We start from the raw sequence: 19,455 nt of genomic DNA on the forward strand, positions 1-19,455 counted from the left end.
AATAAATAAATAAATAAAATAAAATTTGGTGGTGACACATAGTTATTCACAATTGTTAAATCACAAGAGGATTGTAAAAAATTACTAGAGGACCTTATGAGACCGGGAGACTGGGCATCCAAATGGCAGATTACATTTAATGTGAGCAAGTGCAAAGTGATACATGTGGGAAAGAGAAATCCAAACCATAGCTACGTGAAGCAAGATTCCACATTAGGAGTCACCGCCCAGGAAAAGGATTTAGGTGTCATCGTTGATGATACATTGAAACCCTCTGCTCAGTGTGCAGTGGCGGCTAAGCAAGCAAATAGAATGTTAGGAATTATTAGGAAAGGAATGGAAAACAAAAATAAGAATGTTATAATGCCTTTGTATCGCTCCATGGTGCGACCACACATTGAATATTGTGTTCAATTCTGGTCACTGCATCTCAAAAAGGATATATCAGAATTAGAACCCACGCCTAGACTTCTCAGTTTATTTTTGAGCCTTACCACATATCTCAATGATAAGCCTGATCACGTCTTCTTTCTGAAAGTAAGGTACAAATTAGTTACTGCACAGCTATTTATATTCACTGTAAACGTATTTAATATTAGAGTTATTTTAAACTTAGAAATTGACTCTAATAAAATTCAGTGGCTAAATACACTTGTAAAAGTATATAGGCAGACAAGACAGAGCATATGGCATTTCTGGAGGTGTAGTTTAGGTAGAGATAGGGTGGAGTTGTGAGGTAGGTTCATATATTATAAAGAACACATGTCCATGCATTGAATACATGCACAAATGAATAACTTTTTTTTAGAGAAGGTATAAATTTGTGCTCTACTGAAGCTGGCTCTGGGTGCCTATTTTATTTTATGCTTGCGCTGCCTGTATAACGTAACGTAACATAATATTACATAACATAAATTTGGAACTCTATAGCAAAAACAATTAAATGCACAGATGATTCCTGTCCTTCAGAAACCTACTGAAAACTCATTTTTTCAATTTAGCCTTTCAGAAAACAAAGAATTCTATTTTCCATTCATACACTTAATGTCACTTCTTCTTTCCCATATTTATTCACCTTCACTTCTTTGTTTACAAACTTAATTATGACTTAATCTTCTTCTCTATCCATCCACCCTTAAGAACAGCTGCATCCAGGTTAATTCACCGCGTATTATAATCTTTATAATCTGTTTATGTAATTTTTAATATGTATCATTCATTTAGGGGGCCTTTTGCTAAAGCTTAGCACAAGATATCTGCAGCAGGGCACATAGAAATAAAATGGGCCTTGCTGAAGATTACTTGAGTTAAGCTTTAATAAAAGATACCCTTAATTGTTGTTATGTAAGCCACATTGAACCTGAGCCACTGTCGGGCCAATGTGGGGTAAAAATGTCATAAATAAATAAATAACATAACATAACTTATTATATTCCACTTTTCCTCAGTAAAATTGGTTCAATGTGGATAACAACTGAAAAAGTTAGACCAAAACGCTAGGAAAATACAGTAATTAATACAAATTTACACATCAGTCAAAACATCCATCATCTACTGAGAAAAAATTATTTCATTAAAAGAAAATTTCTAAATAAATTTCAGTTTCTTTAGAAATCTCATAAAATCAAGTTCTAATCTGAGCTTCTGTGGGAGAAAATTCCAGATTAGGGTCTATTGGTAAGGGCCAGAAGCAGAGAATATTATTTTTGATTTAATTCTTTGCATCGATGGAAAGCAAAGGACTAATCCCCCAATTCTATAAAAAGCACTAAATGCATGCAAATTTGGGCATGTACCCATATTGCACATGATTTAATTGAATAACAAGCTAATTAGCATCAATAATTGGCATTTTAACAAAAGATTATTGGCACTAGAGTTGACATGTATGCACAAAAATTTAGGCATGGGATCCATACCTAAGTTTTACGCACAGCCCAAAAAATGGGGTGCAAAAATGGGAGAGCTATGGACATTTGGGGGTAGATCAAGGGTGTGGTTTTCAATTACGCATGTAATTATAGAATATGGGGGCACTTACTACATTCTCGTCAGTGCAAATGGTGGCACCTAAATTTACATGCGACTCCTGTGCTATTCTATAAACTACACCTAACTTTAAGCACGGATTATAGAATAGAGCTTTTTTCGGCACCATATATAGAATTCACTCCTTTATGTCTTTCAGGGGCCCTTTTACAAAGGTGCATAAGGGCCTATGCGTGTCCAGCATGCGCCAAATCAGCATTACTTTCTGGCTACTGCGTGCCCTGGGCAGTAATTTTGAATTTGGCATGCACTGAAAACATGCTACGGTAGAAAATATTTTCTATTTTCTGCTGTGGGGCGCCTACCCAGCGAACTGTATGCTTACTGCCAAGGTACACCTTACCATTTGGGGTGCTGCATGCTTACTGCCCGGGCAGACCTTACCACTAAGTCAATGGGTGGCGGTAAGGTCTCAGTCCAAAAATGGACACGTGCTGGTTTTCATTTTGTCACACGTCCATTTTGCAGCCCATTAAAATAATCCCTTTCTTCCAGACACAGTACAATAAGGGTCCGGCGTGTGCCAAAAACACGTGCCCCCACTGCTGCAGGCCAGTTTTTGGTGCGCCTTTGTAAAAGGGCTCCTGAGTTTGTAATGATTTACACCTGGAGGGAAGCAGCATCATATTCTCCATATAAAATGGAACTAATCCATGAAGAATTCTAAAAATAAATGCACATGTTTTAAGCCTAACATGGGCCCCTACTGGTAACCAGTGTAGTTGAATCAACAGGGGGGGGGGGGTGCGCGTTCAAATTTACCTGCTCCACAAATCAGATGGGCTGCGATATTCTGCATATTCCATAACAATGTGCATAAAAGAAACAACTTAATCAATGTTGATAATTGGATGTTAACAAGCAATTATCAGCACTAATGGAGTGGAGGAGTGGCCTAGTGGTTAGAGCACCGGTCTTGAAAATCCAGAGGTGGCCAATTCAAATCCCACTGCTGCTCCTTGTGATCTTGGGCAAGTCACTTAACCCTCCATTGCCTCAGGTACAAACTTAGATTGTGAGCCCTCCTGGGACAGAGAAATATCCAGAGTACCTGAATGTAACTCACCTTGAGCTACTACTGAAAAAGATGTGAGCAAAATCTAAATAAATAAATAATTGGCATTAACTAAAATTTATGCACACTACTTGCTAAGCATATTCTGTAACATGGTGCACAAAAGTTCAAAGTTGCATAGTTGAAAAGTGGGCATGGTTATGGGCGGGGCGGGTCATGGGTGTTTCTAAAATCTATGCGCATTGTTATACAATACCTTCGCTTCGCGCCTAATTTAGGTATCGGGATTTACACCAGATTTTAGTTGGTGTAATTGACAGTGACTAAATTTAGTCATGCAGAGTACCACTCGGCGTATTCTATAATGTATGCCTAAACCAAAGAGTACTCTATAGAATTTGCTTTGATTTCTGCGTGGAAATCAAGGCATGATATATAGAATCTAGTCCATAGCGCCTAATTTGAGGGGGTCAATGACAGGGGCGTTTCCAGAATTTATGCACATTGTTACAATTGGCACCTAACTTAGGAGCCAGCATTTACACCTGCTTTCAGCAGGCGCAATTGCCAGTGCCCAAAGTTAGGCTTCATTTATGGAAACCGAGGACGACTATCTCAGAAATGACCAAATCCAAGACATTTGGTCGTGGGAGGATCCAGCATTCATAGTGCACTGGTCCCCCTGACATGCCAGGACACCAACCAGGCACCCTAGGGGGCACTGCAGTGGACTTCAGAAATTGCTCCCAGGTGCATAGCTCCCTTACCTTGGGTGCTGAGCACCCCAACCCCCCCCAACTGTACACCACTACCATAGCCCTAAGGGGTGAAGGGGGGCACCTACATGTGGGTACAGTGGGTTTCTGGTGGGTTTTGAAGGGCTCACATTTACCACCACAAGTGTAACAGGTGGGGGATGGGCCTGGGTCCGCCTGCCTGAAGTGCACTGCACCCACTAAAACTGCTCCGGGGACCTGCATACTGCTATGATGGAGCTGGGTATGACATTTGAGGCTGGCAAAAAATATTTAAAAAGTTTTTTTTAGGGTGGGAGGGGGTTAGTGACCACTGGGGGAGTAAGGGGAGGTTATCCCCGATTCCCTCGGGTGGTCATCTGGTCAGTTCGGGCACCTTTTTGAGGCTTGGTCGTAACAAAAAATGGACCATGTAAAGTCGCCCAAGTGCTCATCAGGGGCGCCCTTCTTTTTTCCATTATCGGTCGAGGACGCCTCAGTCCCGCCTTTGCTACGCTTCCGACGTGACTCCGTGAACTTTGGTCATCCCCGTGATGGAAAGCAGTTGAGGACCAGCTATCCACCAATATTCAGCAGGGGATAACCGGCTGTCTCCGCTGAATATCCCTGGTTAGCGGCTAGCAGATAGCCGGTTATATTGGCTGATATAACAGGCTATACGCTGATTTTTAAACCCGGTTTAGCGGCCATATTTGGTCACGTGAAAGCATGGGATATCTTTGGCCGGTTTAAAGATAACCTGCTAAGGGCCCCGTTTACTAAGGTGCACTAGCATTTTTAACAACACTAGAGACACCCATAGGAATATATGGGTGTCTCTAGCACTAGCGCGTGCTAATTTTTAGCATGTGCTAAAAACGCTAGCGCACCTATAGCGTGGCTTAGTAAACAAGGCCCTAGGTTTGAATATCGACAAAGCAACTTATCATTAAACCAGCCAAAAATAAACCAGGTAATCAATGCCAGTCACCAGAAACTGCCCAGCACTGAATAGCACCAACCGCAGGAGTTAGCCAGTCTAACTCCCATGATCTGAATATCGGCCCCTATAACTTTAGTGCACAGATTCTATAGTGTGCAACCTTTAGGGGGTGTTGATGTGGGAGGGGCATGGGCAAGTCAGGGGTGCGTCTAGCACTTATGTACTCAGGTTATAGAGTACTGACAGCAGATAGGCCCAAGGATTTACACCAGTGCCTAAGCTTAGACGTAAAACTGTGGACTTATGCTAGCATTCTATAATGGAAATTATACATATAGGGACAGATTCTATATAAGGTGCCTAAAAAATGCCTAAAACTACACGCCTCCATTTACACCAACGAAAACATGGTGTAAATCCCTGCACTTAGATTTACGCGCACTGGTCCATAGTATATAACTATGTGTGTAAGTTTTGGAATGCCTACAAAATGCCCTTTTCCTTGCCCATTTTGAGCCATGTGCATTAGAATTTAAGCACAGTTCATTACAAAATACGCTTAGCGAGTTGTGTGCATACATTCTAATTATTGCCAATTAGTGCTCATTATTGCTTGTTAGGTGCTGTTATCAATGCAGATTAGCTTGTTAAGCCAATTAAGTTACGCACCTTGTTATGGAATGTGTGCAGATTTCAGTGCGGAACGCTAGGCACGCTATATAGAATCTGGCAGATAATTTTCAATATAAAATTTGGGTTTGGAGCACACACTTTAGGCGACCTTTGGAGAATTACCCCCTAAACATAACGCAAGTGAAATGCCCTCACTCTGTTCCAGCACTATCTGGCTAGAACTGGTGTGTTCAGAGGGAATTTTCAGCCACAGTATTCTTACAGTGTCACTGACAACTTATAGATAGCAGATGCTAGTGCTGGGGAGAGGGAGCAAGTGCCAGACAGGGTCAAGGGAGGAGGAAAGCTGGGAGAACAGAACAAAATATTTGAGGGGCAGTCTCGGGAGGGAGGTGAGCAAAGAAAAAAAAGAGAAAAATTAGGGAGGACCTGGGAGTAAAGCAGGGAGACAAAAATATTTAGAGGTGGGCCTGGGGAAGGAGAGCTGGGAAAATAAAAATTCCAGGGGCAAGGGACCAGGAGAAGAGGAAAAAATATTCTGGGGAATGGGGGATCTTGAGAAAGGAAAGCTTGAAAAACAGGAGAAAATGCTCGGGGAGGGAAGAACAGCCCTGCGTTTATTATTTCTTTTTTTCAGTGAGCAGTAGCAGACTTATGCTGACAGGCAGAGGCAGCTCGGAAAGAGATAGGGAGGGAGGTTTAGCAGCCCTGGAAGAGGTGAAAGCGGCTCTAGAAGAGATGAGGAGGGGGCAGAAGCGACCCTACTGAAAGTGAAATTTGGGAGATAGGGTTCGCATCTGTAGAAGTGGGTTGGGGTGGAGATGCTGCTGCTAGCTGGAGGACTAGGAAGTTGGCCGCAGCAGGGAAACAGATGAGGCAGGTTTTTGGTGCCTTGGGACAGTGCCTCACCTGGTCCATGCCTTTAGCCAACCTTGAGTAGGGCCAGGTGGAAGAAGCAGGATTTCAACCCCAACTTCCTTAGTTCTCAGCCAAGCACCATACCAAGATCTGTGCAAACAGTGCAACTGCACAGAACACAAATAAGGAGGGGTGTAAAAATTTCTCCCACGCCTTATGTCTCCTCTTAATGGCTGTGGTGAAACGACCAGGGTGGAGGCACCAGTAGGCGAGTCACACAAAGTGCGTTATAATTCAGTATTGCCCTGTTATAGCCTACTGCTGTAATCACTAGGCTACTCCTCTTGAAAGTACATATGTCTTAGTCCTAACCATGAAACTACAAAACTAAAGACAATAAACAATAGTGCGCGCTAATAGCACTACACAGTGGCGTTGGAAGGGGGGGCGGGGGGGCAGTCCGCCCCGGGTGCACGCCGCTGGGGGGTGTCGGCTCCGCGCTGGTGCACTGCCCTCTCTGCCCCGGAACAGGTTACTTCCTGTTCCGGGACAGAGAGAGCAGTGAACCAGCGCGGAGCCGACACACCCCAGCAACGTGCAGTCGGGGCGGATCGGCCCTCCCGCCCGTCCCTCGCCGCAGGTATGCGCTCCGGGGGGGGGGAGGGATGCGCTCCGGGGGGGGGGGGGGGCGCCGGGCTGCACCCGGGGGGGGGGGGGTGCGCAGCGGCGTCCCGCCCTGGGTGTCAGCTCCCCTCGCTACTGCTCTGGCACTACATACACTGAAGGATGTTATTTCTTAATGTTCTATTTCACTTTCTTTTTTCTTTCTTTTTTTTTACTACTAAAGAGAACCCTCAGAAGACACCACTATTTAAGGCAATATCATTAGTGTTTTTGCCCAGTGGCATAGCACCTCTTCATAGGGCTCTCTCTTAAATGTGAAATGTAAGTGCTATTGCAAATGTAAGTGCTATTGCAAACATACACGAGTGCTCAAATTCAATGTGCTCAATAAATAAGGAAAAAAAATCAACGTAACTTATCTTAAATCCTTGCAAACTGCTTATTTGTTGTTTTTCTCTGTTTCTTTTATCTGGAGTCACTACACAAGATCTCTCTCTTTTTTTATATATATTATTATGAAGTCGCTATACAAAGTCTCTCTCTGTCTCCAAAGTTTACAGTCCACACAGGCTTCCCCTGGTTACGCCTGACACCGCGGGTTTCAATACTTTCCTCAGGGACTCAGGTTAATCGCCTATCAAATACACCATCCAACAGAAGATCTAAAAAGGCATGATGATGTTGCAAACAATGAGAGACTAAAGGTGCTAACAAGGTGTTTGTTACAAGACGACTTTTATGTTCCACCAGTCGTATTTTAGATCTACGATGGTTTATTATAGACCATGTACCAGAGTCCAATGGCAGCCGAGATCGGGCTGCCATTTTAACTAGGCGAGAACAATGGTGGATACATAAACTGCAAACTATTAGCCCTCAAGGACTGAACGAAACCATAGATTGGAACTCTATGATTTGAGTTAACCGGTTCCAAACATTTGTTTTATTGTTGTTAGGTTTGCTTTGTTGCTACTTTTCAAGTTGTTTCGTGCTTTTCTAATCTAGTGAGCATTTTAAGTACCGGCATGTTGGACGTTTTGATTTGCTCAAGATTTTTGTTTTTACAGTGACGTCATCAAAGCGACAGCTGGTTATAGCCTTTAAATAGCGCCCCGGAAGAACAGTGTTAGTGCATTAAAAGCCTTCAGCGTGGATGTCTCAGCTTACAGGACTCTGTTGGATGGTGTATTTGATAGGCGATTAACCCGAGTCCCTGAGGAAAGTATTGAAACCCGCGGTGTCGGGCGTAACCAGGGGAAGCCTGTGTGGATTGTAAACTTTGGAGACAGAGAGAGACTTTGTATAGCGACTTCATAATAATATATATAAAAAAAAAAAAGAGAGAGATCTTGTGTAGTGACTCCAGATAAAAGAAACAGAGAAAAACAACAAATAAGAAGTTTGCAAGGATTTAAGATAAGTTACGTTGATTTTTTCCTTATTTATTGAGCACACTGAATTTGAGCACTCGTGTATGTTTGCAATAGCACTTACATTTCACATTTAAGAGATAGCCCTATGAAGAGGTGCTATGCCACTGGGCAAAAACACTAATGATATTGCCTTAAATAGTGGTGTCTTCTGAGGGTTCTCTTTAGTACCGTAGTAAAAAAAAAGAAAGAAAAAGTGAAATAGAACATTAAGAAATAACATCCTTATGCAGTGTATGTAGTGCTATTAGCGCGCACTATTGTTTATTGTCTTTGGTTTTGTAGTTTCATAGTGATTTTCTACCAAAGATTTTTTTGGGGGGAGATTTTTTGTATTAGTCCTAACCATGGCATCAGATAATATTCTGCCAGCAGTCCATCTTGCTGAAAGACGTCTGATAATACCACAAAGAAATAATCTTTTCCCCTGAGCTAATAGGGTAAATGCTGGAATGGGTCAACCCTGTCAAGTGAATCTCGAGCCAGTTGGGGCCTAGTTAGGGATTATTCACAATTAGATTGCTATTTAAAGATTCTACAGTCTAAGATAGAGGAAAATCCAACAAAACAAACCAAGAATAGTTGCAGAGTTGGATAAGGATCGCAATTAACAGCAGTATGGTGATAGTTCTTTTATTGAAGACAAAATATTAGCTGGATATTAGCATCACTTAATGAAAGCCGAAATGTAGTGGTATCGGGTGGTACTAATTTTCAGCTACTGATTTTGTTCTCAGTAACAGAACTATCACTATACTGTTAATTGTGATTCTTATCCAACTCCATGACTGTTCTTGAGTTAAAGTTATGCCAGTCATTGAACTTTCATAATTTAAACCATTGGTTGACAAACCTACTCTGGCTCCCAAATCTCCCACATCTGTCTGGAGTTTACCATTCTCATGCATGGGCTTGGCAGATCTGTGGGCTTACTCCTAACTTTGGCTCTAGGCCTGTGTCTAGCTTGCATTAATCCTGCCCTGCCCCAGGATAGGAAAACAAACATTATGATATGAGAACACTGCACTTTTAGCCGCATTTATCCCACACAGCCTAGGCATCATATTCTAAAGTTATCCTCAACTTGTCTCTGTATAATGCTGCATAGACCTGATATGCACTATGATTATAATATACAACACACAGTTTTGCTTGCCTGCTTCCTTTAGTATTACAATGGATAAAGGACAAAGAGATTCATCAAGGGGTTTCCAAGTGATACAAAGAGGGAAAAAACATTTGATAAATCTGGCCCTGTATTTATAAAATAGATACAATAAAATGCAAAATAAGGATACTTACAGTAAGACCAGGTTCACCTTTAGGTCCTGGAAAACCCTGGTAATCAAGCAATAAAAAGAGCAAATAAAATACTGTATGTCTTTCTGAATTATTTTCAATAGAAATCGAACAAAATAAAACATGGAAAAGAAAATAAAATGATACCTTTTTTATTGGACATAACTTAATACATTTCTTGATTAGCTTTCGAAGGTTGCCCTTCTTCCTCAGATCAGAAATAAGCAAATGTGCTAGCTGACAGTGTATATAAGTGAAAACATTCAAGCATTACTATGACAGTCTGACAGAGTGGGAGGAGGGGGGTGGGTAGGAAGTATGCATGGGGACATCAAAGCATATCATTGATATTCTAACAGGGTGGGTGTGGATAGGTGATTTTATTCTGCATTCAATACATACCATCCTACAATCAGATTCAAAATTGACTACTCCCCAGAAAAAGTCAATTTTTTGGACACCACGGTCTCAATCAGTGATGGCTGTATACAAACATCTATATACAAGAAACCCACAGACAGATGTAGCTACCTCCACAACTCCAGCTTCCATCCTTCACATACAAAAAGATCCATCATTTACAGCCAAGCCACAAGATACCACCGTATCTGCTCTGACCCAGGGGACAGAGACAGACACCTTAAAACCCTGACTGAATCCTTCAAACAGAAGGGCTACAACCCCAAAATAATCTCCAAGAATATTGCCTCCTCCCTCAAAACACCCAGGGAGAATCTGCTACAGTACAAAAAGAAAAAATCCACAGACAGAAGCCCGCTTGTAGTGACATACAATCCAGAGCTGGAAAAACTGAGGAAAATCATAAGAGATCTACAACCTATACTCCAGGAGGATGAATTACTGAAAGAGATATTCCCATCCCCACCAGTACTGGCCTTCTGACAGCCACCCAATTTAAAACACAAGCTAATCAGAAGTAAACTTCCTTCACAGACTGAAAAGGAACAGAAGGGCACACTTCCCTGTAATTTATCCAGTTGCAAACTATGCCAAAATATTTCACAGGACCCCAAAGTCATCCACAAAGGAAAGATATACAACATAAAGGGATCTTTCACTTGCTCATCTTCCAATGTGGTATATATCATTCAGTGTAAAAAATGTAACGAAGGATGCTATATTGGAGAAACAGGCCAGATGCTTAAGACAAGATTCAATTTACATAGACATCATATGAACAATACTGGTGCCAGCAGGGTTCCCACGCCTGTTGGTCAACATTTTACAGGACCAGGACACTGTACCAGTGATTTCACAGTGAGAATCCTCAAAGGTAACTTTAAAACCATACAAGAACGTAAGACCTTTGAAGTCAGAATGATTGAATATTTTAACACCCAACAGAAAGGACTTAACATGGATCTGGGGTTCCTAGCCCATTATAAACCATTATAAAGCTGTATGTCTCTGTTGATCACCCTCCCCTCACCTATCCACACCCACCCTGTTAGAATATCAATGATATGCTTTGATGTCCCCATGCATACTTCCTACCCACCCCCCTCCTCCCACTCTGTCAGACTGTCATAGTAATGCTTGAATGTTTTCACTTATATACACTGTCAGCTAGCACATTTGCTTATTTCCGATCTGAGGAAGAAGGGCAACCTTCGAAAGCTAATCAAGAAATGTATTAAGTTATGTCCAATAAAAAAGGTATCATCTTATTTTCTTTTCCATGTTTTATTTTGTTTGATTTCTATTGATAACCTTAAGAGTGGACTAACACGGCTACCACACTCCTCTACTTAAGATGAATTATTTTCAAATTAGGTTTGTATGCATTACACACTTCAAACATCAATGAAGCAATGCTGACAATTCTACTTCAGCGTTTAATCTCCCTGATCATTTTTTTCCTCTAATATGTTGTCTCCTCACTGGATGTTTTATAACTGATTTATTCATTTTATTTCCTCAAACGTTGGAACTGGGCGCTGGAATGCTTGTGAAAAATTGTTGAAAAGCTTGAGATAAGTTTCCTCTGGAAGCAGAGTTCATTTGAAACATTGGCCTTGTCAGGAAGGATAAAGGATGGATTCAATACAAGGAACCTGGTTTGGAAGGAGGGAAGTCTCAAGCACTATATTTAGATAAGTACATGGAAAACATTATTGGACTTTTGATTTAATGGCATTTGGTGATATTATTTTGAATACTGATGCAGGGCACCTTATTAAAAGAGACACATTGTTAACACTTAAAAAAAATTATTTCAAAACCATGTGATGTCCAATTCATGTTAACATCATGATCTATTGTGTATGATAAGGTGTTTTATTGACTGACGGTCACTTTAAGAATTTACCAATTCACTGTATTTTATACAATTGTGAGGTTTGAAAAGTGTTGTTTGTGATACTGATAGCTCAAGATCATTAGGTATATTATTTTTGATATACAAGGGATTAGGTGTTAATTGCCTAGTGGTTAGTGCAGTGGACTTTGATCCTGGGGAACTGAGTTCGATTCCCACTGCAGCTCCTTGTGACTCTGGGGAAGTCACTTAACCTTCCATTGCCCCTGGTACAAAATAAGTACCTGAATATATGTAAACCACTTTGAATGTAGTTGCAAAAACCTCAGAAAGGCGGTATATCAAATCCCATTCCCCCCCCCCCCCCCCATATGATACATCAGACTATGAACCTGGGTGATGGATACTTGTTGTACATTACTAGCATCATAGAGGAAACAGAAGTTGCCTTCCTTGTCATTCTTCCAATGTACTGGGCAGAGGTGAGGCAGGATAAAGGAGCATCATGTGAGGTCTGTGAGGATACCCCAGATCTTAGTAAACTTTTTAGAATTTTCCATAATATAAAACTCAGGTTAAGTCCTTGCTTGTTCCAAAATTATTCCATGAAGACATTATTACCACTCATAATCTAGTCAATTTTTTCAATCAAAAATTTCAAAGTTGAGGGACAGCATGTTGATAACTAGAGTAGACACCTTTCATATTAAACTACCTCTTCAATTTGATCTTTCATCTGTTCCTGCAGATCGAATTTAGGATCAGTTCCTCACAATACAGGCTAATGATGTCTCTCTTTTATTGAAATATTATTTCAAAATCACATTGTTCTTTAGATATTTGCCCTTCTTATTTATATTATTCAGCAATACCATCATTTGCCACTTGGTGGGCCTTTTACAAATGCGCGCTAATGTTTTTAGCGAATGCTAAAAATAAGTGTGCGCTAAAAACTGGAGATGCCCATATATTTCTATGGAAGATCTTAAATAAACTATTACCCTAATCACACAATGTGGGGACCAAAAATAGCTATAAAATACTATATGTCCCAAACATTTTATCTTATATGCAGGATATTAACAACATCTCCACATCTCTGGGGAAAATCAGATTAACTGCTTATCACAACCATATGAACACTCATGTTCTATCGCACAGGCGAAATGGTGTGAGGCATTTTAAAGGGGAAATATATGAGGATTTGCCTCACACCATTTCGCCTGTGCGATAGAACATGAGTGTTCATATGGTTGTGATAAGCAGTTAATCTGATTTTCCCCAGAGATGTGGAGATGTTGTTAATATCCTGCATATAAGATAAAATGTTTGGGACATATAGTATTTTACATATATTTCTATGTGCATCTCTAGCATTTACTGCATGCAAAAAAGGCTACTGCGCCATTGTAAAAGACCCCCTTCCTTAACTATTCTGCTTATTTTCGAACGAGAAGGCCGGTCATCTTCCGACACAAATCGGGAGGTGGCCGGCCATCTCCTGAAGCCGGCGAAATCGGTATAATCGAAAGCTGATTTTTGCCGGCTTCAACTGCTTTCCATCGCAGGGCCAGCCAAAGTTCAAGGGGGCGTTTCGGCAGGGTATGGAAGGCGGGATGGGGGCGTGGTTACAAGACGATAATGGAAAAAAGAAGGCTGGCTCTGACGAGCACTTCACCGGCTTCACTTGGTCCATTTATTTTTAGGACCAAGTTTCAAAAAAGTGCCCCAACTGAGCAGATGACCCCCGGAGGGAATTGGGGGTGACCTCCCCTTACTCCCCCAGTGGTCATCAACCCCCTCCCCCCCCCCAAAAAAAAAAATTTTAAATCATTTTTTTGCCAGCCTCTATGCCAGCCTCAAATGTCATACCCAGCTCCATGACAGCAGTATGCAGGTCCCTGGAGCAGTTTTAGTGGGTGCAGTGCACTTCAGGCAGGTGGACCCAGGACCATCTCCCCTACCTGTTACACTTGTGGTGGTAAATGTGAGCCCTCCAACCCCCCCCCCAAAACCCACTGTACCCACATGTAGGTGTCCCCCCTTCACCCCTTAGGGCTATGGTAGTGTTGTACAGTTGTGGATAGTGGGTTTTTTTGGGGGGGGGATTTGGGGGGCTCAGCACACAAAGTAAGGGAGGTATGCACCTGGGAACAATTTTTGAAGTCCACTGCAGTGCCCCTTAGGGTGCTCGGTTGGTGTCCTGACATGTGAGGGGGACCAGTGCAGTACAAATGCTGGCTCCTCCCATGACCAAATGCCTTGGATTTGGCTGGGTTTGAGATGGCTGGCATTAGTTTCCATTATCGCTGAAAACCAATGCCGGCCATCTCTAAAGCTGGCCCAAATGTTAAGATTTGGCCGGCTCAGACCGTATTATCGAAATGAAAGATAGCCGGCTATCTTGTTTCGATAATACGGTTGGGACGCCGCTTTCTGGGGCCGGCCATCTAGATGGCTGGCGCCGTTCGATTCTGCCCCTCCATGGTACTATCTGACTTACTTCAACAAAGTCAGTTTCCAGATTATTGGGGAGAAATAATTTTAACACCTATACCTAAAGATTCTTCTATAGGTTGTTCTGAACTCTTGAATTTCAGGCCAATTGCTAGTATTCCTTTATTTACTATGATCTCTGAAAGTATTGCTGCTACTTAACTGAGTATTTACAGCTTCATAACATTCTTACAGATACTCAGGGACCCTTCTACTAAGCCGTGTAAGTGTCTACGCGTACCCAACATGCGCCAAAATGGAGTTACCGCCCGGCTACCGGGTGGCTCAAAGAGTAATTTCATTTTTGGTGCGTGTCCGATATGTGCATTCAAAAAATAATTTTTATTTTTGTGTGCATGTATTGGATATGCGTAGGTCATTACTGGTTACCGCATGAGTCTTTACTGCTATGTCAATGGCTGGCGTTAAGGTCTCAGACCCAAACTGGACATGCGGCAATTTACATTTTGCCACATGTCCATTTTTGGCAAAAATCTTTAAAAAGGCATTTTTTACAGGGGCGCTGAAAAATGATTCTGTGCGCACCCAAAACACGCGTCTACACTACTGCAGGCCATTTTTCAGCACACCTTTGTCAAAAGACCCCTCAATCTGCTTTTTGGAAAGGCTTCAGTAGTGAAACCCTGTTGGGATCACTATTATGTAACATAAGAACACTAGTAAAAAAGGCCCGTTTCCGAAACCAATGAAACGGGCGCTAGCATGTGGTTTTGTTTGTGTGTGTGTGTGTCACAGAGTTATTTTGTGTGTGTGTGTGTGTGTGTGTGTGTGTGTGTGTGTGTGATGAGGGTGCGGTGTGTGTGCAGGTTGTTGATGTGTGTCTTTTTTTGTTTTGTTTTTTGCTTGGGGGATGTGCTGTGCTGTGCTGGCAAAGTGGGTTGGATTGGTGTGTGGCTTTGAGGGTGTGTTTCTGTTGTATTGTGTGTGTGTGGTTTTGTCTGTCAAGGAGGTTTGTGGAGGGGGGTCTTTCTGTTGGTGAAATGTAAATGTGAAATGTAAATGTAAATTTTTGCACATACCCACAGCAGGAATATTCTTCTCTCGTTCCAGCAGTGGTTCTGTGCTCTCCGTGCTGCACAGATAATGAGCCATTCTGCTGGGGAATGCTCCTCCCTTATTGTCACGTAGTTTCCTCTGATTGGTCCGTCTTACGTTGCCTAGTGTTGCCTGGGAACGGTGTTGTGATGGTCCTTTGTGTTTCAGAATGTTGAGGGTGTTTTTTCTGATTGGTCCGTCATGTGAGGGCGGGGCAGAGAGACATGGTCAGTGTTGAGGCTTCACCACCATGAATCCATGAACCCTTCAGTGACTGACTGAGTGACTTCAGAACGTTGTCTTCAGAACGTTGAGGGTGAGTTTTATTATAGTAGATAATTGGTCTGCAGTGGTCTAGTGGTTAGAGAGCACCTGTCTTAACAGCCAGAGATGGCTGGTTCAAATCCCACCGCTGCTTCTTGTGGTATCAGCAAGCTACTTAACCCTCTGTTGTATCAGGTACAAACAGATTGTGAGCCCTCCTGCGACAGAGAAGTACCCAGTATACCTAAATGTAACTCACCTTGAGCTGCTACAGAAAAGGTGTGAGCAAAATCCAAATATATTGATACTACTATGGTTTGATTTGTCTTCAGCCTTTGATCTTATAGATCACAATTTGTTACTCTACCTATTAAGTATGATAGGTATTTCCGGTTGTGTTCTGTCCTGGTTTGAAGGATTTCTGAAAAGAAGATCATACCAAGGGAAATGGGCAGTCGATTTTTCAATGCCATGGCAGATTAAGTCTGGGGTACCCTGGAGTTCCCACTTTCTCCTCTTTTTTTTAACATCGTTATGGCCACTTTTAGTTAAAGATAGATAGAAATAGGTGTATCTTTTTCTACCTATGCAGATGATATCATTGTAATGCTCCCTTTGAATTCTTCCTTAAAAGAAATCATGCCTCTTGTTCAAGAGTGTTTTGACATTGTCAAAGATTGGGCATTAAACACTCATTAAACAGCTCAAAACACTGCAGCCAGGTTCATATACAAAATCTCTCATTTTGAAAGTGTCTCCCCTTTATTAATCAAATTACACTTGCTTCCCATCAAAGCAAGAATCATCTTCAAATTATGTACCATTATCTTTCAAATCCTAAATGACACAACTCTCGACTATATGGTACCATTAATAAACTTACCTCAAAGAAACACTAAATATGAGGCAAGAAACTATCTCAGACTATACCTCCAAAATTGCAAAAAAAAGTGATCTACAAAACTCTGCAGACTTCACTTACCTAGGAACCAAATGGTGGAACTCCTTACCACCCAAAATAAGAAATATACAGGAATATACTAGATTCCACAAAATCCTCAAATCGTTCCTATTCAAACAAACCCTCACAGAGAACAGCCATATCTCAAACAACTAATTATTACCTGAATTGGTTATTACTCTATTCACCATTAACCTTCTCTGCTTCATGTACAATTTCTCATTCATTCTAAATGTTAAACATCCAGAGCTATCCCAGTACGGTAAGATTGGACGTGTTTAAAGTTATTGGTCATGCATGTCTTGAGACAGCCTTCAGCAGGGAAACTCTGGAGGAGTGGCCTAGTGGTTAGAGTGGTGGACTTTGGTCCTAGGAAACTGGGTTCAATTCCCACTGCAGGCACAGGCAGCTCCTTGTGATTCTGGGCAAGTCACTTAACCCTCCATTGCCCCAGGTACAAATAAGTACCTGTATTTAATATGTAAGCCACATTGAGCCTGCCATGAGTGGGAAAGTGCAGGGTACAAATGTAATAAAAAATAGTCAGTGTGACTGACTACACACTTTTTTTAAGTTAAGTAATTCTTTCACTTCTTTTTGTGGATCCATTAATTGTCATTCTTGTGAAGTTCAGCAATTTTGAACAAAAGAGTCAAGGGTTTTTTATGCCAATGAAGAGAGGTAACCCATATGAGTTCCTCCACCTTTGTTTTTGAAAATATTTATTTTGGGTGGAGGTTGGGTTCAGAGGCTTTTTCCCTTTTCTCCTTAAGGTTTCTATTGCACTTCACAGGATTATAGTCTTGTTAAAGTACTTTGCTATCTATATTAGAAAGCAATAAATATACTTGACAACTGTGATTACCAATATTATGATGTATTTATTTATGCTAATAATGTTTTTTACATCACATCCACATTTTCTTACCTTTGGACCTGCCTGTCCAGGGTCACCAATTTCTCCTTTCTCACCTTTTTTTCCCATCTCACCTTTGGCACCATGGTCTCCCTTTAAGAATAGAGGAATGAGAAAATAATTCAATTATTGTAATTAACCAATTTTATTTAATTGCTATAAATGGATAGGTTATTTGCAATAAGTGGTGGTTTAAAATATTGCTGCTATTTTTCCTCCATTTCTGTTATTGTTATGAGTTATAAACACAGGAATAAAAGAATATAGTCAGCTCCCCTTGCTGGGAGGAGGCGTGGGCCTAGTGGTCAGAGCAAAGAATGGTGGGTTGAAAGGGTTCCTATATCTTTTGAGTTCAAAGCCAGTTTTTGCTTCTTACTCTCTGATCTTCAGCAAGTAGCATAATCTACCTGGGTTTCAACTTTCAGCTTTGATTGGGTATATGGAAAACATTCCAGTCAATATTCAGCCCGTGGTGGTCAGTGTTTGTTTGTTTTTTTTAAATACTGACTGCTGCATCATTTCTAATCTTAAATGAAGCATATTAGAATCCTTTATAAAGGAAAAAGAATTTGCCTGAAGAGCAGCAACCTGAGCTTGTATACCTGAAACCTGTTTACCCAAAATAGCCAAATTAACATCAGTATTAACCATTTTATCAACTAGAAAAAGGCGCCGCCTGGGTTGTGACTGCTTTAAGCATCCCTTTCATAAGAGAATGAAGAAAGAGTATGCAACCTTCAAAGTGAATGGGGCATGTCGGCACTAGTGCATGGATAGCCGCTAGTGCTGCTTAGTAAACCGGACCTTTAGTGACTTCAGAGGTAGATTTGACAGCTTTCTTGGAAGATACTCAAGGTATTATTACTAATGGATCTACCCTTCTGGTTACACTTGTAAATGAGAGTTATAAAGCACTTCTGTTAAAAAAAAGTTTCATGAAGAAAAGATGTCAGCTTTTGTGGTTCAAAAATAAATGCTTTCCTGATGTTTCCAGAGCTATTCAACTCTGGTGTAAGGCCTTTTTAGGCTTGAAGCTTCGGGTGGCAGCCATGGGAGCAAGTTTCTTGTTAAAGTTCCTGTGTAAATGTATCATTGCCTTTCAGGGAAAGGAGTTTATATTCTGGGATTCATTGCAGTAAGAAAATTTCATTAAACAACATGAAAAATGACTGTTTAGATAGGAGTTCACAATGGAAAGGATGCTATCTTTTTTTTATAGAGTAAATGTTCTCTTTTTCTCCTTTCTTAATATTTATTTGATTATATTGGTAGCTTTCTCCCTTAGACGTGGGCATTATGGTTTGAATTTTATTTTTGTATAATAATTCTTTATTGTGCCGGGTTTTCTTATTTTCTATGTGATAGAAAATGTTAAAACTATATATATATATATATATATATATATATATATATATATATATAATAATTCTCACCACCAACGTTTTAATGTGTCTGCCTGCGTCCGTGGCTCCTTCGGAGTTGCTGAGCCAGGCTCCGTAGCCAGGCTGAAGTCACTCACAGCTGATTCCCAGGCAGGGGGAGGAGTAGGGAAACACGCAGAGCAACTGGCAGGGAGTGGAGCAAGTGGCAGGGAGCGGCGCATCAAACAACGACCCTCCTCTCCCCTGCCCCCCCTCCAGCCACCCATGTCCTGCGACCCTCCGCTCCCCCTGCCCCCCCTGCAGCCACCCATGTCCAGCGACCCTACTCTCCCCCTGCCCCCACTCCAGCCACCCATGTCCAATGACCCTGCTCTCTCACTTGCCCCTCCTTCATCCACCCAGGTTGTGTAATCAATTCTTCGGGGCAGGCAGGAAAGATCCCCAGTCCTGCCTGCCCGCTGCTGGCGCTGATGCTGGCGCTCCCCCGCTGCCGGATCACTGTTCAAAATGGCCGCTT

At 41.6% G+C, this 19,455-nt stretch overlaps 1 protein-coding gene across 2 annotated transcripts in view; it reads right to left on the reverse strand.

Moving 5' to 3' along the window:
- Nucleotides 1–19,455, reverse strand: part of COL28A1 (collagen type XXVIII alpha 1 chain) — a 378,659-nt gene that overhangs the window by 76,898 nt on the left and 282,306 nt on the right. For both annotated transcript variants that reach the window (XM_030200920.1, XM_030200909.1), the window contains 3 exons: nt 17,569–17,649; nt 9,589–9,624; nt 495–531 (listed from right to left, as the gene is read on the reverse strand). In XM_030200920.1, coding sequence (XP_030056780.1) covers nt 495–531; nt 9,589–9,624; nt 17,569–17,649 — 154 coding nt within the window. The remainder of the gene's footprint in view (nt 1–494; nt 532–9,588; nt 9,625–17,568; nt 17,650–19,455) is intronic.

The sequence above is a fragment of the Microcaecilia unicolor genome, chromosome 1 (genome assembly GCF_901765095.1).
Source record: "Microcaecilia unicolor chromosome 1, aMicUni1.1, whole genome shotgun sequence".
Lineage (NCBI taxonomy): Eukaryota > Metazoa > Chordata > Amphibia > Gymnophiona > Siphonopidae > Microcaecilia > Microcaecilia unicolor.